The following is a 27,273-nucleotide window of genomic DNA, read 5'->3' on the forward strand; positions in this document are numbered from 1 at the left end:
AGTAAAAGTACTATTTATTGTTACCATTTAATGAGATTAAGAAGGAAATTTATAAGTAGTAGGCCAATTTGAAAGGATAGTAGCATGCATTTACATTTTTAGACATAGGTATAGAAATGATTTAATTGTCATTGCACTTACAGTATTTTCATTCTTTTTTTAGTAGTTTTCTAGTTACTAAAATCCATGTTATCACTGCAGTTTCTTTTTTTTAAGTCCTATTACCAAAGAAACCTCCATTTTTAAATCTACTTTATGTTGCTGTTTGCAGCCCTCTATCTAAATGTACACTGGACCTAAGCAATGAAATTGATTAAACCACCCTACTTGTCAAGAATGCTGAGATGATAAAATAATATAGCAGATGTGATGTTTATCAATATTTCCCAAAGTATTATTTCCCTAAAAGTAACTGGTGCTAATTATTATAATTTGAAAAATAAACTCCATGGTCTCATAATTCTTGAAAACATTAGGATGAACAGAATAGTACCTCGAATGAGTGCTATTTCATATATGCTAAATAAATTCATTATGAATTGTCAAGAGAAATACATAATATGAGCACTGTTTAAACTTTCTTTGGCCATGAACCCTTCTGATGCTGAACATTTCATGAGACCAGTACAGTATTAACTTGGGAAGCAATGGCTTAGATGAAAAACACTCAACCATTATAAAAAATTACACTGATTATGTCACCACTGTAGCCCAACTATGATAGGAAAGGAAGAGCAGTTGAAGAAAGAGCAAGCAAATCAACACCCAGTCAGTGGATTTATGAAAGATGATGCAAGTGATATTCAAGAGGATTCTGCAACTGAAGACAAGTTCTATAGCCTGGATGAATTGCATATTCTGGACATGATAGAGCAGGTAAGCCTGATCGGAAAGGGTACAGCCCTGCCTTCGTTCTTCCAGAAACAGTTGTTAACCTTTGTTTTTGCCATGACTCTTTGAACAGCATGTTAGCCTAGTGGTCTGGGCTGTATTTGTGAGGAGCAAATAAAAACAGGAAGAGGGAGGGACAGGATTGGTAGAGGGGAAAAAGAACCTTAGGAGCTGAAATTTTTCTCTTTAGCCCTCAGACTATTTCCTGGCTTTAATTATTAGGCAGTGTTGATCACAAATGTGTTCCTTGTGAAAGATTTTCAAATACCACAAGGGAAAAAAAACTTGGCTTAATCCCATTGATTTAATTTTGAGAAAAAGAGTTTTATAAAACAAAGGTACTTTCATTTTTAAAAAATTAAACTGGTTGTAGACATGACATGTCTACAAAAATATTAATGTACAACAGTGTTTTGTTTTGTTTTCCTTTGGTTCCTTTCCTAGTAGTGGTCACTTTGGGCATGATGTACCTATATGTGAAAGTGATTTAAGTGCTCAGTAGAACACTAAATCAGACAAAGCATATGACTTTTTTTTTTTTTTAAATCACTTGATTTAAATGAGAATTCTATACTAAGGTAATTTAATGATAATTTCATGAAAAGGTAATTTAATGATAACCTATTCCATAGTATGTAGGAATATTGATTGTCTAAGGGTACATTTAGTAAAAATGATTCTCTGGCTGATAATTGTCATATCTCCTTTTCCCTTTCCAATTATAATAATAGAATACTTATATTTTAACTGAAATGACATAGTCTCAGCTTTGGATTTCAGACTAAAGTTTAAATATGGGGCCTTTGGTTTTCATTCAATAGTTATGAGAACTCCAAAATACAATAAAAATATGACACACATTTTGGAAAATGTTTATGCCCTCATTTATTCAAAAAACATTTAGCACATGCTTTTTGTCAAGAGCTATGCTAAGACATGGTCCCTGTGATCATAGTGTTTACAATCCAGTGGAGAAGTTGAATATTAAGCTAAGGTGGTACTGAGTAATAATTAAGTGTTTGGGCACTTCAGGCTGCCTGAGTTAGAATTCTGGCTTCTCCACTTTCTGTGTAACCTTGGTAAGTTACTTAACTCAGTTTTATCATCTCTAAAATGGGAATAATAAGTGCCTACCTCATATGGTTTTTACGACAATAAAGGCATTACCAAAAAAAGCTTAAAAATATGGTAAGCATGCACATAATGTTATCCAGTAGTAGTCGCTGTAGACAAGTAACTGTGGGATTGTTCAGTGATTGCTGTAATTGGGGAGAGGTGGGTTTATCTGCACTAATCGGAGAAGTGATGTTTGCATTGAGACATAAAGCATGAGTAGGAGTTAGATGGCAACTTTAAATCCCCTTTAACTAAAGAATTAGTGTTTTTTTAGAGGAAAATAAGGCATGCATATTCCATTTGCTCATTAGGGCTCAACCAGTAAAGTAACTGCAGAATATGGAGAAACTGAGAAGGAAAAGCTTGCTCGGCAGCGGCAGCTTTATAAATTGCACTATCAATGTGAAGTAAGTACTTTTGCCATTCTATCTGAAGCCAGTAAGAAGTAGTTGAAATGTTCAATTTAATGGTAGTTTCTTTTTTTTTGAAGAACCCATTTTTTTTTCTTTTAATATATGGTGACTTGAACAGAATTTACTATGAAATAATATTTTTCATTGATCAGGATTTCAAAAGACAGTTGAAAACAGTGACTTTTCGGTGGCAAGAAAACCAAATGCAGATTAAGAAGAAAGACAAAATCATTGCATCTCTGAACCAACAAGTGGCTTTTGGAATCAATAAGGTTTCCAAGTAAGTGCAAATCTGTTGGTAACAGGAAATTCTGGATTTGCTCCTTTATGAACACGATCTTTAAACGATAATCCCTGTGTAGCCACTAGGTGGCATTGTGACTACACATTAGGAACTGCCGACTTACAGGCCTGCACTTGCTTAAAAACCAACTATATTTTTGCCTTGCCAGCTGGATTGAGAAATAAGCAAGTGCTCACTCTATATATCAAGCCTTATATGTATTGGCTGAACAAGTGTGATTATAATAGAATTACATGAGAAATAGAATTAACTTTCAGGTCATGACTCTAATTTATAAAAATATGACCAATGATTTGCTGTTTCTTTATGGCATATAATGAATTCATTCCTCAGAGACACCCATGAAATCACTTGAATGCTTTTTTGTATTGGTCTCTCAGAGTTTCTGTGTTCCAAGACTAAGAGATTAAAAATGAATCAAATTCCTGAAGACTCTTCCCTCCCAACATTGCCTTAACAATCTTAAGTATTAAATACCTAAGACTAAAAATTCTGACTTAATAGAGGAAAATGAGTGTCTTGTTTTATTATTTTTGTACTAATAACTGTCTCCAAATCAGTTGAAATAATATGATTTGTAATACATTATTTTAATACATAGTAATGCTACAGGATGCCAGTTGTCCATGAAGTCTAATTTGAAATCCATTAGTTCTTAGACTGCTAATAGGGTGAATAGACAGGTTCTAGGTAATATCTTAGAGTAAGGAGTCCACAATATCAATTATGAAATTAGAGAAATATTTGGCAAAGATTTAGGTCCTAAATTTTCTCCCATATATGATATCATCTAACCTTAAAGGAATTTTTGAGAAGAACTGGATGCCATAGTGCTGGCAACATAATCTCAGTTAAAAACACTTTGGCTTAGCCCTGCTGGAATTAGATGCTTCAAGTTCAAGGAGGTGAGGACCTAAGATGGCTTTGGCAAATCTAAGCTGAATACAGTCACTTAAGAATCCACACTTAGGGGTTCAAAACTTTGTCTTTTAGCTTGGAAGGCAATGACCAATCCATATGTATGTTATATCAGAGATCAGAAAAGTAATGCCATCCATGCAGATGAGCTGCTGCCTTTCTCCTTTACCATTTGAGGATATCCTTCAACTCTTATAGCTGACCTAGGCACCCTTTGTATGCTTGAGACTACAAACAGACCATTTTAGGGGATGCATATATCTTCATGCAAGGAGCATTCACCAGACATTTATTAGGGGCCCATTATGTGAGAAGAATTATGTAAGGCACATACCAAGATACCAAGACATGTCAGACATTGTGAGCTAATGGAGAGTACAGATTAATTTGTTTAAAATTACTTAAAACAGAGGGACTTCTAGTTCTGCCAAGAAATAGTAGTAGTATTCCTTGCAAATCTTCCTACTTACAACTAAAACACCCTGGATATAACACAACAAACAAGCAGAGGAAGACTCTAAAAGGTAGAAGAAAATAGACTATCTCGAGACCTTGGTACTTGAGGAATGATATGGCAGTGACTTTTCTTATTGCCTCCCATATATCCTAGATGGGGTACTGCAGAAATCACCAACCTGGAACAGCCAGTAGATAGGGAAAAGCTTTGAGAAAAGCTTGTTTCCTCTATCCAAAGGATCAGGAAAAGGAAGATATAATAACAGAAAGCCTTTTTGGCAGTATCCACCTACTCTAGTCAAGCTCCAATGGTCCCATACCACCCCTTGGAAGCAAGTAGTGTGTTCCAACACGGCAGATAGCAGAAACCAGATTTCCTTGCTGGGGTAGTATCAGCAGTACTGAGCATGCAGCTGGTCTTCCATTCCCCACCAGGCAAAAGCAGGTAGTGTTCTGGTTCCTCTGCCAGGATAGTGTCAATGTGATCCAGCAGCAAGCTAAGCCTCTACCTCTGCCCAGCATCAGTGAGACTTAGGGTAACCTGAGGTGGGACTGGTCAATACTAGGTATCACCTGTACTCTCCTCATGGGGAGCTGAGTTGCCACCCCTGGGGCTAGTTGGCACTCTCTTTTCTCCCCTCTCCCCAGCTGGTGCCAGAGGGGCCCAACATGGATCTCCTGCTCTCCACCCTGTAGCAACAAAGCAATGTGAGTCAGCCCTCTGCTTTCTCCTTCCCTGGTGTCAGTAGGGCCCAACAGGAAGCTGATCTTACACTCTACTCAGAGGCAAAAAGCAGAATGAGTTGGTGCCCCACTTTCTTGGGAAATGTCAGTAGGACCAGGGAGGAACTGAACTTCTACACCACTCATCTGCATTGAGACAGAGTGTCAGTGTCCGATTTTGGTGGAATGTTGTTAGCAGGGCTGAATGGGAAGCTAAACATACACACTCAATACACACTCACTCAGTCCTCACACTACACAGGGGGTCTTCCTGCTAAAAAAAAAAAAAAAAAAAGATTAAATCCAGAGTCTCATAATATCCAAAATACCTAGGTATACAAAGAACTAGGACAATCACAACATGAAAGAGAAAGACAGTCAACAAAGGACAACTTTAAGATGATTCAGATTTGAGAATTGTCTGACAAAGATTTTAAAGCAGCCATCATAACAGTGCTTCAGCAACAAAATTGAATTCTCTTTAAAAGAGAACCTAGGAAATCTTAGCAAAAAATGTTATAATAAAGGATGGAAATTATAAAACTGAAAAATACAATAACTGAAAATCTTGGTGGATATAATCACTAATAAATTAAATATGACAGAGGATTGAACCAGTGAATTTGAAGACAGATCAAAAGATATTACCTAATCTGAACAGCAGAGAGGAGATAAGACTAGGGAAAAGATTTAAAAAAAAAAAAAGGAGACAGAGTCTCAGTGACCTGTGGGACAATAATAAAAGAGTTAAAAGTTCTTACTAGAATTTCAGGAAGAGAGAAGAGAGATGGGGGGGGTGGTTATTTAAAGAAATGAGATGAAATACATAAATTTACAAATTCAAGAAGCTGAGTGAATCCCAAATAGTATAAACCCAAAGAAGTCCATTCCAAGTCACATAACTAAACAGAAAACTAAAGACAAAAAGTCTTGAAAGAACCAGAGAAAAAGAACACATGTGGGAACACAAATTCAAATGACATCGAATTTCTCATCTGAGACCATGGAGGCCAGAAGGAAGTGGCACATTATTTAAGTACTGGAAGAAAAAAACCTAAAAGAAAACAACAGAAAACAAGAATCTTGAATCCTATATCCAGCAAAAGTGTCCTTTAGGAAGAAGGGAAATAAAGACGAGTCTCAGACAGGAAAAGTGTAAGAATCTGTTGCTACCAAAGCTACCATTAAAGAATGGCTAAAAGAGGAGCACCTGGGTGGCTCAGTCGTTAAGTGTCTGCCTTCGGCTCAGGCCCTGATCCCAGGGTCCTGGGATCGAGTCCCACATCGGGCTCCCCGCTCAGTGGGAAGCCTGCTTCTCCCTCTCCCACTCCCCCTGCTTGTGTTCCCTCTCTTGCTGTCTGTCTCTCTATCAAATAAATAAATAAAATCTTTAAAAATAAAAAGGGCTAAAAGGAAGATCTGTAAACATAAAGGAAATGATAATAGAAGCTTGGAACTTCAGAAAGGAAAGAACATCAGAATGAGTAAAGGGGGGGGTAAATAATAAGAGTCCATCCTATTTCTCATTAATTTCTTAAATCATACTTGGTGCTTGAATCAAAAATTATAATACCATCTCCTGTGGAGTTTAACGTGTAGAGGAAATAAAATTAAATTTTAAAAGTGTAGAGGGTAAAGGGACCTATGTGAAAGTAGGGAAAATATCAATACCAGTAGACTATACATATTGTAATACCAAGTGCAACCACTAAGAAAGCTAAAGAGAGAGAAAGAGATACATTCGAATGCACTATAAATAAGTCAAGATGTAATCCTAAAAAATGGTCAAATAACCCACAAGACGGTAAGAAAAGAAAAACAGGAAACAAAAAAATAATGGCAAACTTAAGCCCTAACATCAATAATTACCTTACATGTAAGTGATTTAAATACATCAATTAAAAGACACTGGCAGAGCGGATTTCAAAAACAAAACAAAACTAAGCCAACAATATGTTATTTACAAGAAACTTCAGTTTCATCAACATAGGTTGAAAATAAAAGGATGGTAAAATGTATACAATGTAAAAACATTAAAAAAGCAGGAATGGTTGTATTAATATCAGATAAAATGGACTTCAGAGCAAAAAACTACTGGAGACAAAGAGGGACGTTACATAATGATGACAGGATCAATCCACCAAGAAGACATAACAACCTAAAGGTGTATGTACCCAACAACAGAGTCTCAAAATATATGAAGCAAAACTTGATAGAACTATAAGGAGAAATAGAAAAACCTGCAGTTATAGTTGGTAATTTCAGCACTGTATTCTCAGTAATTTTATAAAACTACTAGATAGAAAATCAGCAAAGATACAGAATTTCTACAATCCCATCAACCAACAGAATTTAATCAATATTTATAGGACATGTCAACAGACAACAGCAGAATACACATGCTTTCAAGTGGCCATAGGAAACCATGATAGAACATATCCTGGCCCATAAAAACAACAAATTTAAAAGCAATGAAAGCATGCAAAGCATATACTCAGATCAAAATGGAGTCAAACTAGAAATCAATACCAGAAAGATAACAGGAAAATCTCCAAACTACACAGCACTTCTAATTAATCCATGGGTCAAAAAAGAGATCTGAAGGGAAATAAAAATATGTTGAACTGAATTAACATTAAAATACAATGTATCAAAATTTGTGGGACACAGCTGAAGTAGTTCTTTGAAGATTTATAGCACTAACTGTACACATTTGAAAAGAGTTGAAAAAGTCTCAATCTAATCTAAGCTCCCTCCTCAAGAATCCAGAGGAAAAAAAGCAAAATAATCTAAAACAAGCAGATGGAATTAATAAAGATTAGAAGTAATGAAATTGCAAACAGAAAAACAATAAAGAAAATCCATGAAACAAAGAGCTGTTACTTTGAAAATATCAATAAAATTGACAGACCTCTACCAAAACAAACAAAAAGGAGATACATATACCACCTGATGGTATGAAATGAAATGAAAGAGTGATAACACAGCAGACCCTGCAGATAGAGAATTATGCTGAGTGAAAAAAGTGAATCCCCAAAGCTTATATACCGTATGATTTCATTCCTGTAACATTCTTGAGATGGCAAAATTTCAAAAATTTTAACATGACAAAATCATAAAAATGGAAAACAGATTAGTGATCCAAGGTTAGGAGGAGGAAATGGGAATGGGAGCAAAATGAGGTATTGTGATAAAACTGTTCAGTGTCTTGACTGTTATCGTTATCAACATCCTGGTTAATATACTGTAGTTCTATAAGACATTAACATTGAGGGAACATGAGCAAAGGGTACATGGGATCTCTCTGTATTATTTCTTACACCTGCATATGAATCTATGATTATCTCAAAAGTTTAATGTTTTGTGTGTGTGTTTTTTGTTTTGTTTTAAGTACAGTTACTCCTTCAACACGGGTTTGAACTATGTGGGTCTGCTTATATGCAGATTTTTTGGATAAATATAATATAGTATCATAAATGTATTTTTCTTTTATGATCTTAGTAATATTTTCTTTCACTTCGTTGTAAGAATACAGTATATAATACATGTAATAGACAAAACATATATTATTTGACTATATTATCAGTAAGGCTTCTTTCTGGTCAACAGTAAGCTATTAGTAGTTAAGCTTTTGGGGAATCAAAAGTTATATAAAGATTTTCATCTGCATTTGCTGGGGGTAGGCATCAGTGTCCCTAACCCCTATGTTGTTCAAGGCCAACTGTACATAAAAATAACTGTCAAATGGCGCCATACTTAATAGAGATTTTGTAGGGTAAAAAGAGTACTGATGATTGTTGTGGCAAGGAAGAACTTCATTGAAGACAATATTGAACCTTGCCTATGTAGGTTGAGATTGGAAAAAACACAGAGCATTTAGGCTGAGAGGAAACATGAGCGAGCATGGTATGTGTTCTCATATAGCTTTTAAGCCTTTGTTCAATTCACTTGAACATGTCTCAAAAGTATATGATAAAAATGTAAATATTTTTAAATTGTAAAATGTTGATTTCTTTTACTTTATGGTGTTTATTAGGAAGCAAAAAAAAAAATCTTTTTTTCTTTGGCCTATTTCAGTGTCACTCCTACAGTAAATGTTTGGTAAATGTTTGCTGATGATAATTGAAGAATTAACAAAGAAGATTTATATAATAGCAACATATTTTGAACAAATTACAATAAGCACTTAATAAATGTAAATTACTGTCAATAAAATTCATATAATTAAACTTGATATCCAGCCAGAGTAAGCTTGAGAACTTAGATCTTTCAGAAAAGAATGTCTAATCCTATCCTCATGTTATTCAAGAGAAAAATAAGACTAAGAAGTTGTGACTGCCTGAACATATATAGCTGTTTCCTATCCAAGCTGGATGATAAGAACTATGCCTACCTTATCCTCTATTATTTAAGAATCCAGGCCTTCTGAATTCCCCACCGCCTCTGTCAGCTCTTTATTGCCCACTCTTAACTATAGCTAGGTAAAATATTAAAGTAATGGAAGCATTCAAAGGAAAGGAGGATGTCAACTTGAAAAGTCTTACTACCTCCTTTTCAAATCTCTCTACATCTTCCTGCGTACCATAGTAACAAAGCTCGTCTTTCCTCTTCTTTACTTGAGAACATGATCTCTTTTGTGTAGAAACAGACCTGGTTTCTTTTCATTCCATTTTCAGTTCAATAGAACATTGATGAACAGACACTTCTTCAAAGAAGACATACAAATGGCTAACAGACACATGAAAAAACGTTCATCATCATTAGCCATCAGGGAAATTCAAATTAAAACCACATTGAGATACCACCTTCCACCAGTTAGAATGGCAAAAATTGACAAGGCAAGGAACAACAAATGTTGGGAAGGTTGTGGAGAAAAGGGAACCCTCTTACACTGTTGGTGGGAATGCAAGTTGGTACACCCACTTTGGAAAACAGTGTGGAAGTGCCTCAAAAAATTAAAAATAGAGCCACCCTGTGACTCAGCAATTGCACTCCTGGGTATTTACCCCAAAGACACAGATGTAGTGAAAAGAAGGGCCATATGCACCCCAATGTTCATAGCAGCAATGTCCGCAATAGCCAAACTGTGGAAAGAGCCGAAATGCCCTTCAATAGATGAATGGATAAAGAAGATGTGGTCCATATCTACAGTGGAATATTACTCAGCCATCAAAAAGGATGAATACCCAACTTTTACATCAACATGGATGGGACTGGAGGAGATTATGCTAAGTGAAATAAGTCAAGCAGAGAAAGTCAATTATGTGGTTGCACTTACTTGTGGAACATAAGGAATAGCATGGAGGACATTAGGAGAAGGAAGGGAAAAATGAAGGGGGTGAAATCGGAGGGAGAGACAAACCATGAGAAACTATGGACTCTGAGAAACAAACTGAGGGTTTTAAAAGGGAGGGGGGTGAGGGGATGGGTTAGCCCGGTGATGGGTATTAAGGAGGGCACGTACTGCATGGAGCACTGGGTGTTATACGAAAACAATGAATCGTGGATTACTACATCAAAAACTAATGATGTATGGTGAACCTAACATAACAAAATTAAAAAAAAAAATCTTTTAAATCTAAAAAAAAAAAGAACATTGATTGTCTCTATAGCTTCTAAGAAGCTTGGAGTAAAGGTGAGTGGGTAATCTCTGAAATCTAATAGTAAGCAATCTAGCCAACATTTAAAGTCATTGTTTTAAGGTTATCATTCCAGTAATTTATATTAACTCAAATTCCTGTGTATCCCAAGTGTCTGAACATAGCAAAACTTAAAGAGAAATGTGCTTTTGCTGTAAACTCCTTCATGTTATAGCAAATTAATGGGTCAGTGTAAAAACTTAGTTGTGAGGAGATAAATAGCAACACAAGGAAGGAACATCAGAAATGGTTTGTGAACATATATCAAAGAAAAAGTACTACTTCGCACTTCTCTCAGTAGCTTTTTGCATATAATTTTTAAAACAATCACAGGTTATGTTTTCTGATTTGTATAAAATTTTTAACCAGTCTTCCCATGATTAGGTCATGTCAGTGACTCCCCAGTTATAATTTACTATTTTAATTAAAATTCTTAATTGCACACAGCCTCATTACTTCTATATTTAATATCTGATTTCTTTCAGACCTTTATCCTTTAATAGTTTATATGACTTGATATAATAACTTTGTAAGAAAAGTTTTGAAGTTCTCAATCCTACCACAGGCCTAGGAAATCAGAACATACCATCTGTGTTTTCTTGTGGGTAAACTAAAGTACAAAGGACTTAAGATATTTTTCTAAGTCTTTGAACTGGGGATACAAGTTCTCTTTGGCTTCTAAATAATGGGGTTAGAACTTAGTATTTACCTTCTTGGGGAAGTCAGTAAATCAGACATCAGGAAAAAAAAAAAAAAAGATAAATTCCAGAAGGACTAGGTATAGGAGACTAATTATTTTCAGGCTCAATATTTGTGGCCCAAAATGGTTATACTTAGTCCCTCCTAGCTACAAGGGGAGCTGTTCTGACTGTATTAATGACAAATAATTTCTAATATTTATCACTTTCATCTTTCCTTAGATTACAGCGTCAGAGCCATGCTAAAGATAATGAAATCAAGAATCTTAAAGAGCAACTTTCCATGAAAAGGTACAAACTTAGCTGTTGCTTTGTTTGAGTATACATCTCTGAAACTCTAGGTATATTCATTCAGCATGTTCTGGCCAGGGTAGCCATATAATTTATTATCCAAACTGGGGTACTTTTGAGCATGAAATTGAGCATTAATAATTAGACTGGGACAACAGTTACAAACTGAAATTGTCCTAGGCAAATTGGTGGGGGTGTATGTTCACTTTAACTCTGCCCTAGAAAACTGCTGGGAGAGATTAGATCGGCAAAGTCATGGTCCCACAACAAGCTAGGCAGGGACCAGAGCTTATGTGTTCCTAACTCTTTGCCCTAATCAATACTGCTAAGTGTGACTGATTTATGAAATTGGCTGAGTTTTATTCTGATTCACATATTTTTGCCTATAGGTAATTTTTTAATAACTTTTTTGAGATCTAATTCATATAGCATAAAACTCAGTGTGTTAAATTATACAATTCATTGGCTTTTAGGATATTCATAGAGGTATACAGCCATCACCTCTGTCTGGTTCCAGAACATTTTTATCACCCTAAAGAAATCCTGGTTCCAGGGGAACCTGGGTGGCTCAGTCGTTAAGCATCTGCCTTCAGCTCAGGTCATGATCCCAGAGTCCTGGGATCGAGCCCCACATCGGGCTCCCTGCTCCACGGGAAGCCTGCTTCTCCCTCTCCCACTCCCCCTGCTTGTATTCCCGCTCTCGCTGTCTCTCTGTGTCAAATAAATAAATAAAAATCTTAAAAAAAAAAAAAAAGAAATCCTGGTTCCATTAGAAGGCATTCCTCATTCTCCCCTCCGCTAGCTTCTGGCAATCATTCATTTATTATTTGTCCCAGTGGATTTGCTTATTCCAGACATTTCATATAAATGTAATCATATAAGTACCCTCTTGTGATTAACTTCTTACTATATTGTATGTCCATATTGTAGCATATCTCAGTATGCATTCCTTTTTATAGGTAAATAATATTCCATTGTATAAATACACCACAATTTATCTTTTCATCAGTTGATGGACATTTGATTTGTTTCCATTTTTTCACTATTATGAATAATGCTATTATGAACATTTGTAAGCATATTTTTGTATGAGCATAAGGTTTTCAGTTCTCTTGGGTGTATACCTAAGAGTGGGATTGCTGAGACATGCAGTAAACTCTGTTTAACTTTTTGAGGAACTACCAAACTTTTCCAAGTGACTGCACATCTTACAGTCCCACCAGCAATGGATATGGGTTCTGATTTCTCCACATCCTCACAAATACTTGTTGGATTACCTGTCTTTATTTTACCCATTGTAGTGGATGTGAAATAGTAGATCATTGTGGTTTTGATTTGCATTTTCCTAATGATTTATTATGTTGAACATCTTTTTGAGTACTTATTGGCTATTTGTGTATCTCCTTGGAGAAATGTCTATTCAAATCCTTTGGCCATTTTTTAAATTGGGTTCTTTGTCTTCTGTTTAGTTTTCAGAGTTCTGTGCATGTGGATACAAGTCCTTTATCAGATACATGATTTGCAAATATTATCTTCTACTCTGTGGGTTGTCTTTTTACTTTCTTGATGATGTCCTTTAAAGCACAAAATTTTTAATTTTGTTGGAGTCTAATTTATTTTTTTCTCTTGTTCTCATAAGCAATTATGCAGCAGTATTCAATGGCATAATAAGTCCTCTTGGTTGAATTAATATATGTCCTTGAATATTTTTTTCCCTCAAGACACTCTGGCCATAGTGGTATTAACAATATATTGTTTTATCAAACTTCTCATAAATGTTTGTCAAGTATGCAAGCATCCAAGTGTTTCTAATAAAACATTGAGGATAGCTTTTGTACAAGTCCCTATTACAATATTATATTTCCAATCAGTTGTTTCCTTTAAAGACATAATTTGGTTTGTATGCCCTAAAGTTAGGGCCTCAGGTGTAGGAAGCTGAAATGGGATAGGAAAAAGAGAGACCTGATAGGTAACCTTTCTCTATAATGTCCTTCATAAATACTGTCCTTATCATCTCCCTCTCTCATTTTTAAGCTGTAGGATTTATTTTCATTCTAAGGTGTTGAATGTGAGCTGAGATACTGAGATAACCAGTGCAACATTTTAATGCAGTAATTTAGCTTTAATGCAGCGAGGGCAGGGATGATAAAAACCTTTGTAGTTGCTATTTTGGGGATACAGAAAGGCTTGTAGAAACTTTATGAGAAATTTAATGGTAATAGCTAATATTTATTTAATACTTAATATGTACTAAACACAAAATGCTTTTACGTATATTATCTGAATGTGTTTTTGCAACAGCTCTTTGAGGTCAATAATAGTGTTCTCCATTTTCACATGTAAAGAAACTGAGATATAAAGAAGTTAAGGAATTTGCCCAAGGTTTCACATTTATTAAGTTTCAGAACTCAGATTCATCCTCAGATAACTTTATTTCAAAGCCAAGTTTTAAATCCTAGCCCTTACATTGACAACTTTAAAACATACTCTTGGTAGTAAAAGATAACAGTAAGGGTTAAGTAATGTCTTCTCTTGCTTTTATATGCTGTAAACTTTTACAAGAAATCATTTCTTACTCACTGAATAGCTTGAATCTTTCTCCCTCCTGAATAAGGGGGAAAAGTCTGTCCTTGCTGCAATGTTGCTGACTCTTTAATGATCATATATTTCAGATCTCAGTGGGAAATGGAGAAGCATAATCTGGAAAGCACAATTAAAACATACTTAAACAAACTGAATGCAGAAACTAGCAGAGCTTTAACAGCTGAGGTAAAAAAAAAAAAGAGAGAAATGGGGTTGGGGAGGGAAGTTTTGCTTGTGTACTAGTATACTAAAGAACTGAAAAAAGACTGTTCTAAATGAACAGAAATAAGTCATCTTAGGACCAGCCAGAAGAACATAGCTTCAACTCTTGTGCTTTTTTGACTCATTGGAATTTTGTACATGATTACTTCAATGTTGATGATCTTATGTTGTTTTTCCCCAAATGACTTCAGGAAATTGGTCTGCTTCAGTATGTATAGCAAATACATACATTTTGGGAAAATTCTCATGAAGCCAGGTCACTAAGCCAGATTTCTAAGAATAACATTTTACTGCTGGAGAGGACATCTTTCTTTGTTACTTTCTACATAGATCTTCCCAAAGCACATACACATCATACACTCCAATTTCAAAAACCAACTTACTTTCTAGACCCCCAGAATATCATCCAGTTTCTTCTAAGCTAACTAAGAACACCACAGCTAGGGTCTCGTCCAAAAGATGTATGATTATCTTTATGTATGTAATTTTTACTTATAGATAACCAAACTTGATATACAATAAGATTCAAATTTTTAGAGCGCTCACTAACATTAAAAGGATTATATAAACCTTCCCACATCTGTCATGGGTAAGCTGTATTCTTTAGCAGAATGCTTGGGAATCCAGAGGTCAACAATCAAGGAATGATACCTGAACCAAAAATCCCTGGAGATTAGTAAAATGCAAGCTATAACTGAAAAACAAAACCCTCAGATTACGTTAAGAGCTCAAGTTTATATATTTTGTGTCTCACTACTTTTAGTCAGAACATTTCTTTCTACTTCCACTATTAATTTTAGAAACACTTAATGCTGTCCAAGAATATAATCTGTTTTCAGCAAATATTGAGTGATTAGTGAGAAAAAACAGGCCAAGTGAGCATGCAACAGTAATGGTGCAGAATAAATTCCTGCTATGGGGAGACAGACTCGATGACCTCCCAAGGCCCATTTAGGTGGTCCTCCTGGCGTGGTCTGATTATTTTCTTACCCCTTCATCAATTAAAAAAAAAAAAAAAGCAAATAGCAGGACTTCTGGGAGTGTTCTTAAACTTTACTGAATATTAGAGTTACCTGAGAACTTTTAAAAATCCCACTACTCTCGCAGCACTTGGTATCAATTAAATTAGAATCTCTGGGACCAAGGCATCTTTTTTTAAAGAGTCTGAGATGATACCAGGGTATGTTCAAGTTTGAAAACTAATGTTCTGGAATGTTTACTAACCCAGTAACCATTGAGTAAAAAAGAATTGTAGAACTAATCAGAGTTTTTATAATGTATTATGGCCGGTCAGGAAGCTCAGGTGCTGGAAGAGATTGAAAAATAGCTTCAACTTTCCTTGAAATGATTGAGAAAAGGATATGTTCATTTACAAGGGCATCTTCAACTTCTTTGTCTTTCTCTCAAAATTTGTAGGTGTATTTCTTACAGTGTCGTAGAGATTTTGGTTTGCTTCATCTAGAGCAGACTGAAAAGGAATGCCTCAGTCAGCTTGCCAGGGTGACTCACATGGCGGCAAGGTACCATTTCCCTCTTCCTTAATGCATCTTCATCTCAGAGATACAAGTGGCTTTAAGGCTGAACAGAATCTGTGTTTTACATGTATGACATCAGAGTCTTTGAAGTGAACAAACCCTTATTTTTTTTAAACTTCCAAAGTCATTTAGTCACTTTGCTGCTTTTACTTGATTGCTTCTGCAGAAGCACTGAAGTCTACTGAGTACAGTAATAGCTGCGGACAGATTTTTCCCTTTCTCTAGTGAAGTAGATAAAAAATCTCAGAAACATGCATGAAGCCCAGATATTTACAAAACAGGGTGGATTCTAAGTGGAAAACCTTTTTCTAATTAATTTCTCTTCTAATGCTTGATTTTTAAATACAAAAGGGAAAAATCAGTATTAACACCTAAAATCACATGGTAAAGGCAGTTTCTTGCTGTGTTATAATAAATGTGATTTTTCAAATATCAGGCAGGTTGCATGAGATTATCCTTAAATTTATAATTTTATACCTTCATACTGAATTAATTAAATTAGAATTTCTGGGACCAAGGCATCATTATTTTTTAATGATTATCATTTTAATGATCATCATTATTCTTCAATTCTAAAGAATCAGAATCTCTGATGTTTAGCAAGATTCCCAGGATATACTGATGTGCATTCAGGTCCGGGAAGCACTGTTGTAAGTGATCAGTCTATCTTTGCTTGCTAGAGGGAGAAGGGGCACTATAAACTAAAATATTACCAAGCCTCTTTGTATAAGATGATCTCAGTGATAACTTGTTCTGCTCTTTTAAAGCTGGTGTGCTGGGTGATACTGGGGTGGGGATGTTATAATGGGGCCTTTTGAAAGGCCTCATGAAATCTCTCTTCTAGAGATGGCAGACCTTAAACACCTCAAAGCTGTTCCTACTTAAGTCATTTGGTGGGCATGTTTGGCAGAGCTGCTGTGTTTGTGCAATTTAGGCACTGCATAGAGGCAACAATCTAATTGATCCTCGCAGAAGAGGTACTTCTTTCTGATTTGCCCTCCCATAAGGAATATCTTTTTCTAATTTGCAGAAGAGCTGATAGGCCAGCCACAGCCCTGTAATGTTAGGGTTATGGTGAAGATAGTCCAAAACCTGCTTCCAAGAGGAGTCAGCATCTTTGAGAATGCTCCTGCATTGGATGGCTAGGGCACTTTCTCTGTTTGACCTTCTCTGCCTCCTTACTTCAGTGGAGGGATTCCTGTGTAAAGGTTTTATATGTCCTAAAAAAAATATTATCAGGATAGAAGAACACTTGATGTTCTGGAAGCAGAAGTTATATTTGCTCTTGAAAAAAGAAATCTTACATGTTCCCAGTCTTTGTTTTATTTTTAATAACAAACCCTTCCATACAACTTTGTGCCCATTTGAGGTAATTGTTGGTGATGGAGGTAATTTTGTTGTTGTTTTATGTTATTTACATATATGCTAAAGAATATAATGGAAATTTTTGGAGACCTGTGTGGTATATAAAAAGAAAGAACTTTCTCTTGTGTCTCCTTTCCTACACCAGCAATCTGGAATCACTTCAATTAAAGGCTGCAGTAGAGAGTTGGAATGCCATCGTAACAGATGTTAGAAACAAGATTGCATTCCTCAGGGTAAGTGGTGAAGTATCTCTGGAGTAAATTGACTGAATGTTGTAGGTGGTATATACTTAAAGAAAACATCTAACAACAATTACTGGAGAAATTTAGGGAAGAACCTGTTTTTTTCAGTTACTAAAGTTTATGCCTTTTTAAGGTTTGAGATCAATTATTTCCATGCTTCACACCTAATTTTCCAAATTCCAAAGCTGATGCTGCTCTAGTCAAAAATAAGTGTTGTAACTTGGTCTGAGTAATTATGTATTTATAAAATTAAAAGGAAGATCGAGCAGACCTGCATTAGTTTTCAATCTTAAACTTTTATATAATTTTTTCAGAATGCAAAATAATAAATTATTCATTATTGGTTTAATAAAATTAGGACTATGCTTAAGGTAATCTAAAGAGGTAACCCATTAATTATTTATTAATGTCTTCATTTGGCTTTAGGATATTTTTGTATTTATATCTTAAAGTAAATATATAGGGGCACCCGGGTGGCTCAGTCAGTTAAGCATCTGCCTTCAGCTTAGGTCATGATCTTAGGGTCCTGAGATCAAGCCCCATATCGGGCTTCCTGCTCAGCGGGGAGCCTGCTTTTCTCTCTCCCTCTCCCTCTGCTTCTTCCCCCTGCTCATGTGCATGCTCTCTCTCTCTCAAATAAATAAATAATAAAATCTTTAAAAAAAAAAAAAAAAGTAAATATATAATGTTCATTGTTTTGTGATTTCACAACACTGCTACTAAAATAATGACATTTAATTGTGACCGCTGCCTCAAAGCGTTACCTTCTTTTCTAGCTTTTCCACTGGTGGTCTTGACTGTTTCTCTCCCAGACTCTTTCTTATTCAGTCTTTAGTGATGCTTAGCATTTATGGTGGGTTTATTCAGAGTTCTGGCCTGCCCCTTGTTCTCCGTCCTTGTTTTCTTTCAAGGACATGTCTTCTGTGGGGAGTTTCTAAATGTTTTGTTTCTTAAGCATTTCTTTTTCAGTCTCTGTGGGCTGTTTACAAAACAATACTGTAAAGTAAAATGGGGACAGTGCCAAAAAAATGTTGAAAGCATGTTGTTAAGTTTCAGTGATTGGAATCATACTTTTGGCAAAATCCAAGAGAATAAAACAAAGGTATATGTGGTAGTGGAGAAAGCTAGAGGTATAACTTTGAAATAAACAAAATGTGGGTATTTAGTGAATATTCCCTAAAATTTCCCCTCCAGTGAACATTTGCAAGTAGCTCAACTCTTCGTTAGAAATACTTTTTTCCCATTTTTATCAGCCCGTATATTACTTAAAGCTTCTTGAATCTTTAGATGCTATTCACTTTATATGATTGGTTCCCAATTTGGGTCTGAAAATTATGGAAATACTGAGGAATTATCACAGGGTCTGTGAATTATGTCTCTTTGTATCTTGCCAACGAACAGATACTTCTAAAGATACAACTATTTACGTTTGAGGATAGTGTGTTATAGGATTATTTTTATGTCAAAAACTGTTATGTTATTCCTGACATAATAGGTTGAGAATAACTATGTTTTATTATTAAAAACTACAGCAAGTGTTCCCATATGCTATTTCTTTGAAGTTGATTTTGCTCTAAAATACTGTTTCTCTTCTTCTACTAGACACAGTACAATGAACAAATTAACAAGGTGAAGCAAGGGTTTGCCTTGAGTACCCTGCCTCCAATCCAACTTCCTCCGCCACCACCTAGTCCTGAGATACTGGTAAGAAATAATGACATTTTGAAAAATTGCCATTTTTATCTTGAAATGGTAAGGGCTATAAAACAGTGAATATTCAGTATGTTTAATGTGTGTTCAAAATAGAATAGGCACATGTTGTGCATATTGTTTGTAATTACGTCCATTCTTGCTGTATTATCTTCAGATGCTATAACTAGTTGGCTGGCTTAGCTGAGGCCAGGGCATAGGTGTATCACTGGATTTTAGTAATGCATTTGGTATGTAAAGAGGTAATGTATTCTCATTTTATCCTGTAAGTATCACCTGCAGTGTGGGAGAAAACTGATGAATATGCAGAATTCCCAAGCGCTCAGGTTACCCCAGTGACTAAAACATCTCAGTATAGTACCCAGCTGGCTAAACTTCACCCCTCCACTTCTACTTTTGACATTCTTTTCCTTAACTTTTATCTTCTATTCTACGTTTAACAGCTTCCATTGATGCCTCTTCCCTACTTATGGCTGGGAATCAGTGAGCCTCAACCAGATAGCTTTCTGTTACACTATTTATGTTATCCTTCTGGGAAACCTAGTACCTTAATCCAGTAAATTCAGACAGCTTTCCAAGAACTTTTAGGATAGAACCATTAGGTGATAATTTTAATTATCAGAACAGATCTGGGAATAGGAAAAGTAGGAAGATGTGAGATCTTTAGCAGCAAATCACTTTTCGCCATCAGTACTTCTGCTTGTAGTAGAACTTTGAAAATGTTATTTCTGTAAATAGTTGAGTGTATCAGAGAACTTAAAAATTATGTGAATTGTGTGGAGTTACACTGTGTTTTTTTTTTTTTTTTTTTTTTTTTAAGATTTTATTTATTTATTTGAGACAGAGAGAGAGAGCACATGAGAGGGGTGAGGGTCATAGGGAGAAGCAGGCTCCCTGCTGAGCAGGGAGCCCGATGCGGGACTCGATCCAGGGACTCCAGGATCATGACTACACTGTGTTTCAAAAGCAGAATTCGAAACTAAAAGCATTATATGCTATACACCATGGTCTTTAGAATGCAGTATTGCCTATTGTATTTTTGGTCAGTTCAGTTTTTATAGGAGCACTACATTATGGACATTATTATTCTAAGCTTGGAACTTTATCATAGCCAACTACCCTGATAAGGAATGTATTACGTAAATGATGGAGAAGTCCAAAGAGTCTCCGTAGTTCTACAGGAAAAGTAACACATATTCTGGTACAATTTCTAGAAACCCTGTGCCTTCAGCACATATTCAAACTACTGCCTGTAGGCTGTAGTTAAACTCTCCCATGACTGTAAATATAAAATGGCTGTGGAGACTCAGAAGCCAGATACAGAGATGTTTTTTAGAGTTTCTTGAAACCAGACCAGCAGAAGCTGTCTGATACCAGTGATAACTCCATAGCTGACATATGTAGTTAAACCTTGACCTCTGGATCCTCATCACTTTGGAGGCTTTCTTATGTTTGATGGGGCTTACATGGGTTTAGTCAAGGGCAAAACCCACTGGCAGTTAGGCTCTGTGCATCCTTCTGCTAATATCTGAGAGGTACATGTGTATCTTTTGTGCTTCCTAACCAGAGTCACTGCTGTGCTTGAGTAAAGCTAACAGTTGTGTTAAAGTGCAGGCATCAGTGACCATTGAACATTAGTGAAATAGTTTGAGAGCACAAATGCTAGAAATGTAACAATGATATTCACCATAAATTGAGGTGGTTTTTACAATGGAAACAATGGGTTTAAGTCCTAACTCTCTGAATAACTATGTTGGTCTTTGGAAAATCAGCTATTCTGGACTTTTATTTTCCCATGTATAAACTAGGAAGTTATACTAGATGATCTGGCTACTAAAGTCCATCTATGGGTGTTGAATTTAAGTGATGAATCACTAGATTTCTACTCCTGGAACTAATATCACACTATGTTAACTAACTAGAATTTAAATAAAAACTTGAAAAAGGGAAGGAAGGAAGGAAGGGAGGGAGGGAGGGAGGAAGGGAGAGAAAAAGAAAAGAAAGAAAGAAAATCCATCTCTGAGATCCTAGTAGTCTAAGGAATAGTCACCAGGCTTTAAATGTATAGTAGTCTAATCTGAGAAGTCTGAAATAATGGGTACTCCTCCCAGTCTAACCCAGTATTTTTATATGTTTTATTATATCTTGGTTTTTGTACCCTGGCTATCTAATCCTCAAGGAAATGTTAGGTAATAGTTGTCTGCAAAGAGAGCGGGAATACTGACTCATACCCACCATCCATTCATTCTTGGAAAATTTTACCTTCTGAAAATTGAAACATACATAAAAATAGAATAGTACCTCTGTGAACCAAGAGAGCCAGCTTCAATATTATCAACATGTCATGTCATCCTCTTCTTCCTATTGGAATATTTTAAAGTATATATCATACAGTCTCATCCATGTATACTTCAGTATATATTCCTAAAAGATGAGGACTCTTATTATTGGATATAATTATTATACCAGTTTTTTACCTAAGAAAATTAAAATATCCAGTTAAAGTTTATATTTCCCAATTGTCTGGGAAATGTCTTTCTTACCTAGTTTGCAATATTTTCAATTTGGTTATAATTACTCTTACTTTCAAGAACTTATTTTTAAGGGGCACCTGGGTGGCTCAGTCGTTAAACGTCTGCCTTCGGCTCAGGTCATGATCCCAGGGTCCTGGGATCGAGTCCCACGTTGGGCTCCCTGCTCTGCGGGGAGCCTGCTTCTCCCTCTACCACTCCCCCTGCTTGTGTTCCCTCTCTCACTCTGTCTCTCTCTGTCACATAAATGAATAAAATCTTTAAAAAAAAAAAAAAAAAAAACATTTTTAAAAACAATCCACATAAGGTTTATACTTTGCATTTGGTTGATTGTTCTTTAAATCTGTAACAGCTACCTGACTCTCCTCCTTTATTTATGTCATTTATTTGTTTAAAAAATTATTTCTCTTGTTCAATTTCGCACATTATTGATTTGATTGCATCCTTGGGATGTCATTGTACATGTTCTGCTGTTTCCTATAAACTGTTCATTAGATCTAGAGGGTTGCTTAGAATCAGGTTCAATATTTTTAGCAAGAGTACTTTATAGACAATGATGTATACAGGGTCTTTCTTTTGTAACATTAAATAAGAAATGTCAACCTCACGTATCCATTTTAATGTTCCCCACTAAGCTTTCAGCTACTGGTTTTAGTATCGTTACTTAAAAGGGCTATGCTGATGTTCATTTTTTTTTTTCTATTCAAAAAATAGTTGAACTTCTTTATGCCAGTGCTAGATCTGGCACATGGTAGAAACTTAATCTGTCCTCTTCTGTAGCCTAGTCAGTAAGGTATCCATCCCATTGGTAGATGCTAAGAAGGGCTAGCTTTCCACAAGCCCCTAGGAGGTGCAGTAATACCTACAAGCATGTGTCTACAAGTCATTGTAGGAGGCTTTATGCCCCAGGCCCACTCCACTTCAGCTTTCTACTCTCATTGGAGCTAAACAAAGTCAAAACTCCATCAGGTGGTACAAGTTCCCTCCAATACATAATCAGGGGAAGTAATATTTTCTAAAGGCAACTTTGGTTCTTTAGTGGAATTTGAGTGTGAGTATTGTTCATCAACGTGGCCAGTACTCATTAAGGAGCTCCTTTGCATAGCCCTATATTATTATAGTTGGAAGGGAACCTTAAAAAAAATCACCTAACTTAACGCTCTGTTTTATAGATTAGTAACCTGGCATCCATGGTTACCTAGCTAGGTGGAAAGAAGGTGAGACTAGAACCAACTTCTCTTCTCTGTGTTCTTTAGTATATTTGACTGCCCTTTGCTTTTCCAAATATTCATACATTTAACTGATGATAACACCGTTTCTACTGCTAGTGCTTTGTGTCTAGATTTCAAATTGGTATTTTTCTTCCCAACCATTGTTCTGAGTTTAGATCTTTGCCTATATAAATATATAAATGTGTGGAGTTTTTGTTTTTTTAACCTTTTCTATTTTAGATGCAGCAGTTCTTGGGAAGACCCCTTGTGAAAGAATCTTTCTTTAGACCCATACTCACTGTTCCTCAGATGCCTGCTGTTTGCCCTGGAGTCATCTCTGCGCCTGGCCAGCCTAGAGCCCCCCTGGTACAGATCTCTTTTTTGTCTACCACAGTAGACTTCCTGAGTGAATGTCTTCTATTTATTTGATAAGTGGTGATGGTGGTGGTAATAGTGGAGGGAGGAGAACTGATAATTGAATGAATAGTTCCATTTGAGGCACTGTGCTAGGAGCATTACATATATTATTTCATTAACTGATAATCAGTTTTTGGATACAACAATAATACATTTTTATAGTAGACAATCCTTACACGATTTTGTAGTTTTGCTTCTGTAATAGGCAACAATACAGGGTAAATGACAAATAGATCATTTATATTTAGCATGTTTGGGTAGATTAAAAAGCAAAGAACAAAATTATGCCACAAAGCTAAAGAAAAATTTTATTTACACAAACATAGACACACACAGGTATAGTAGGACAGTGTTTCAACTTTATCTATAAACACAATATAAATAGCATCATCTTGGAATATATTACACTATAAAGTTATAAATCTTCCTAGCTACAATTAGCCACATAAACCTTATCCAAACCTGAAGAGGCAGTAGAGAAATTTTAAATGACTAGGATTATTAATTGTAATCTTGGCAGAGGTAAACGTTTATTTAAAAAAAATCTTCTCCTAAAAACTGATGTTAAATATAATTAATGAAAAATTCTCTAATCTTGACTTTTCCATAAATACATTCTAGTCAATTTTTTGTACCTATAAACAGTCTCCCTTTGAAATATATAGTCAGATGGACTTATTTTTGTAGAGGCTGCCTCTGCAAACAAATATGTATATAGGCCTTAACATGTTAACTGATACCACATCTTTTTATACCCATGATACCACAGTGTTGCTCATGTGGTTTGCACCTGCACCATTATATAAGGAGCTATGTATATAAAACTTTATTGAAAACTTTAAAGTATCTCAGCCTTCTAATAAGATTACTTTCTGATTCCTGGAGAAAAGGTTGATACTGAGGCAAACCCAGGTTTCTGGGCAGTATTCTCCTCTGACTTAGTAGGCTTTGTCTGGGTTATTTCAGTGGCTGTTAGTCATGGCTAATTTTTCATGAGTAATCTTATATTTGAAAATAACCTGTAGAACATTAGGTAAAAGCTGTCATGTTGATAATTATCCTAGTAACCAGGTGAAAATATTCACTTGCTGATATTAATTAGAATCTTAAAGCTTCTAAGAAGAAACTACCCCAAGATCTGGCAAAACTCTGATGGTTTCATGGCTCGGAGTGTCACTACAACTTCCACACCACCTTTGTCTGAAACATTCATGAGACATTGGGCAGACATTCTAGTAGTATTCTCATCTTTATTTCTTTGAAAATTCAAATTTAGCACAAACTACTTTTATATTTAGAAAAATTAGAAAACAAATAACATAGAAATATACAAATTGGAAAGCAAAATTACCCTGCAATTGAATCCTAGGAAATAATCACTGTTTACAGATTGTTTATAACTTGAAACCTTTTTCTATGCATATATATTTTTTAAAAATATAAAAATGAGTCATACCATAAATACTATACCACAGACTTTTTAAAAAAAATGAAATATTTCATGGACATCTCACACTCAGATATATAGATCTGTTCTAAAGGATTAATTAGATATGCTATAATTAGCAGACTAGGTTGTTTCTAGGTTTTTAAAATAACAGCACTAAACACCCTGTATTTCTGTACATTTTCAATTACTGAGACTCACATGTCCTCTTTTAAAAATAGGGGTAATTATAAATAATAAATATTATTGTGCTAGTTAAATAAAACTCTAAAAGGGGAATGTATATGTCAGTATTTCTCTTCATTCTAACCATTTTCTGAAGTGTGGAAATACCATGTTGTCATGGAATGTTACTTCCTAATAACTGAAGCTGATGGGTTATAACTGTGCTCCTTACAGATGACCGGTATAGCCTGGGCTGTGCCAGCACCTGTGGGAGAGGCTGTGTCTCCCAGTGCAAGTCTGGGAAGTGATCCACCCATGATGAATTGGGAGAGGATTACAGACAGGCTGAAAACTGCTTTTCCACAACAAACCAGGTATCATAATTTTTATTTAGTTTGAGTACAGATCATACGCTACAGTTTCCATAACCATAATTAGGACAATGAAACAAACACAAACACACAAATATATAACCTTAGTGTGGCCTTAGTAAGGAAAATGAAATTTAAAGAAATAGTGTTCAATATAAATGCTAGACCTCTTCACTAAATTTATTAGTCTTAAGTTATGAAAGAATAGATTTTTAAATTTAGGTTTGCTCCTTTATTAAAAGTACAACTAGTCATAAACCTATCCAATTTTAATGCCACCAGCTGCAATAATTATCTTAACCTCTTTCCAAAGTGAATTTTAAGTTGATTGTATGCTATACAAGCCCAAACATCAGGTTTTACCCTTCCATTTCCTTAATTTTATTAAGGCTTTTAATTTTTGTTAGAGAACACAGTTAAATGCAAGAAATAATGATTTTTACTGTGCTTTTCACAGTGCTGACTTTAGCAGAAAGATATTTTTCTCCAGAAATGAAGTTTTTTATCTTTACTTTTATATTCAAGGAAATAATTCTAGTTTTTAACCAATATTTTCACTTGAAGCCTAACACTTTTATTTAATGAACATATTGTTATGCTTCAGGATTACATTATGGTTTTATAAATATAGTGAGTAGATGGGGAGGAAATCGGAGGGGGAGACGAACCATGAGAGACTATGGACTCTGAGAAACAAACTGAAGGTTCTAGAGGGGAGGGGGGATGGGTTAGCCTGGTGATGGGTATTAAAGAGGGCACGTATTGAATGGAGCACTGGGTGTTATACGCAAACAATGAATCATGGAACACTACATCAAAAACTAATAATGTAATGTATGGTGATTAACAACATAATAAAATTAAAAAAAAAGAACTGTAATACGTTTGTTATATATATATATACACACATATATATATATATATGTATAAAATGAATAGTAAATCAAAGGTGGTTTTACAAGGCTGATGACCTGACACTTCATTTGGGAAAGAAAATATTGCATTCTGCTTTATCCTACCAAAAATATATTCAGAGGCTTGGGTCAAGGGTCTGTGATAGTGGAATTGAAAAAGAACATATTAATTAATTGTGTGATAAAGAAACCTAGAAATATTTTAATGTGTCTTTTAGCTTCTCTGCTCTGTGTAATCTTTGAGTTTTACAAAAGTAAAATTATTTACAGAAGAGAGACAGACCTATAGTAATGTAGTTAAGAAGGAGTATTTTGTTCCTGAGTAAAAGCAGTTAGAGACACAATAAAAGAGCTCAGTACATAAGTAAGTAGGTAACACACTCAGTTTTCATACAAGCTTTCAAAAACAGTTAAACTTTCTTTTTGGAAAGAATATTAAACTTTAGGAGTTTTTGTTTTGGTGTAAGATAAATGTAGATAGACTTTAGCTCAGAGATCAAAGGGCCACATCTATATGCTGCTACATATCAATAGGATTTTGTATCTTGTGTAGGGGGCACACCCTCAAGGCAGTAGGAAAAATCACCACTGCTCTTTCCTGGATCTCTTCCAGGAAGGAGCTTACGGATTTCTTACGGAAATTGAAGGACATTCATGGGAAGTCCTTATCTGGACTGACATTTGATGAAATTGTGTACAAGATTTCCCAATTTATTGACCCCAAGAGATCACAGGTAAAAACAAAAAGCCTTTATCTGCCTGCCCTTCTGTGTAGTAGTGAGTGGTCTTAATTATCTTCATAACGTGTCTATAAATCAATAACCTATAATCACATTAAATTGTCTATTAACAATTCAACTTCAACTTAACAAATGACATTGGAAGTCTTTTTGAAATACTACCTGATCATTCTAGAATAAAACTGACCCTCTTGAAATTTCTTCTAGGTTGCTTTGACTCTAAAAGAAGACCTTTTTTCTAATTTTAATTAAAAGAGCATATAATGTTTTTTTTCCTTTATCTGGCTCTGAGTATACAAGTGATATTGCTAACATTTTGTTTCAAGATTTCTTAGAAATCTAATTGACTTTTACCCTTTTGCTAATTCTCA

At 35.3% G+C, this 27,273-nt stretch overlaps 1 protein-coding gene across 11 annotated transcripts in view; it reads left to right on the forward strand.

The window, feature by feature from the left end:
* The window catches only part of DZIP3 (DAZ interacting zinc finger protein 3), a 96,572-nt gene that overhangs the window by 64,306 nt on the left and 4,993 nt on the right, over positions 1–27,273 (forward strand). For 10 of the 11 annotated variants that reach the window (XM_078065778.1, XM_078065767.1, XM_078065773.1 and 7 more), the window contains 11 exons: positions 711–876; positions 2,319–2,414; positions 2,573–2,700; positions 11,381–11,449; positions 14,122–14,218; positions 15,671–15,774; positions 17,300–17,387; positions 18,999–19,100; positions 23,089–23,214; positions 25,112–25,251; positions 26,776–26,896. In XM_078065778.1, coding sequence (XP_077921904.1) covers positions 711–876; positions 2,319–2,414; positions 2,573–2,700; positions 11,381–11,449; positions 14,122–14,218; positions 15,671–15,774; positions 17,300–17,387; positions 18,999–19,100; positions 23,089–23,214; positions 25,112–25,251; positions 26,776–26,896 — 1,237 coding nt within the window. The remainder of the gene's footprint in view (positions 1–710; positions 877–2,318; positions 2,415–2,572; positions 2,701–11,380; positions 11,450–14,121; positions 14,219–15,670; positions 15,775–17,299; positions 17,388–18,998; positions 19,101–23,088; positions 23,215–25,111; positions 25,252–26,775; positions 26,897–27,273) is intronic. The other variant, XM_078065795.1, reaches the window with a different exon arrangement.

Source organism: Halichoerus grypus, chromosome 1 (assembly GCF_964656455.1).
Source record: "Halichoerus grypus chromosome 1, mHalGry1.hap1.1, whole genome shotgun sequence".
Classification (NCBI taxonomy): domain Eukaryota; kingdom Metazoa; phylum Chordata; class Mammalia; order Carnivora; family Phocidae; genus Halichoerus; species Halichoerus grypus.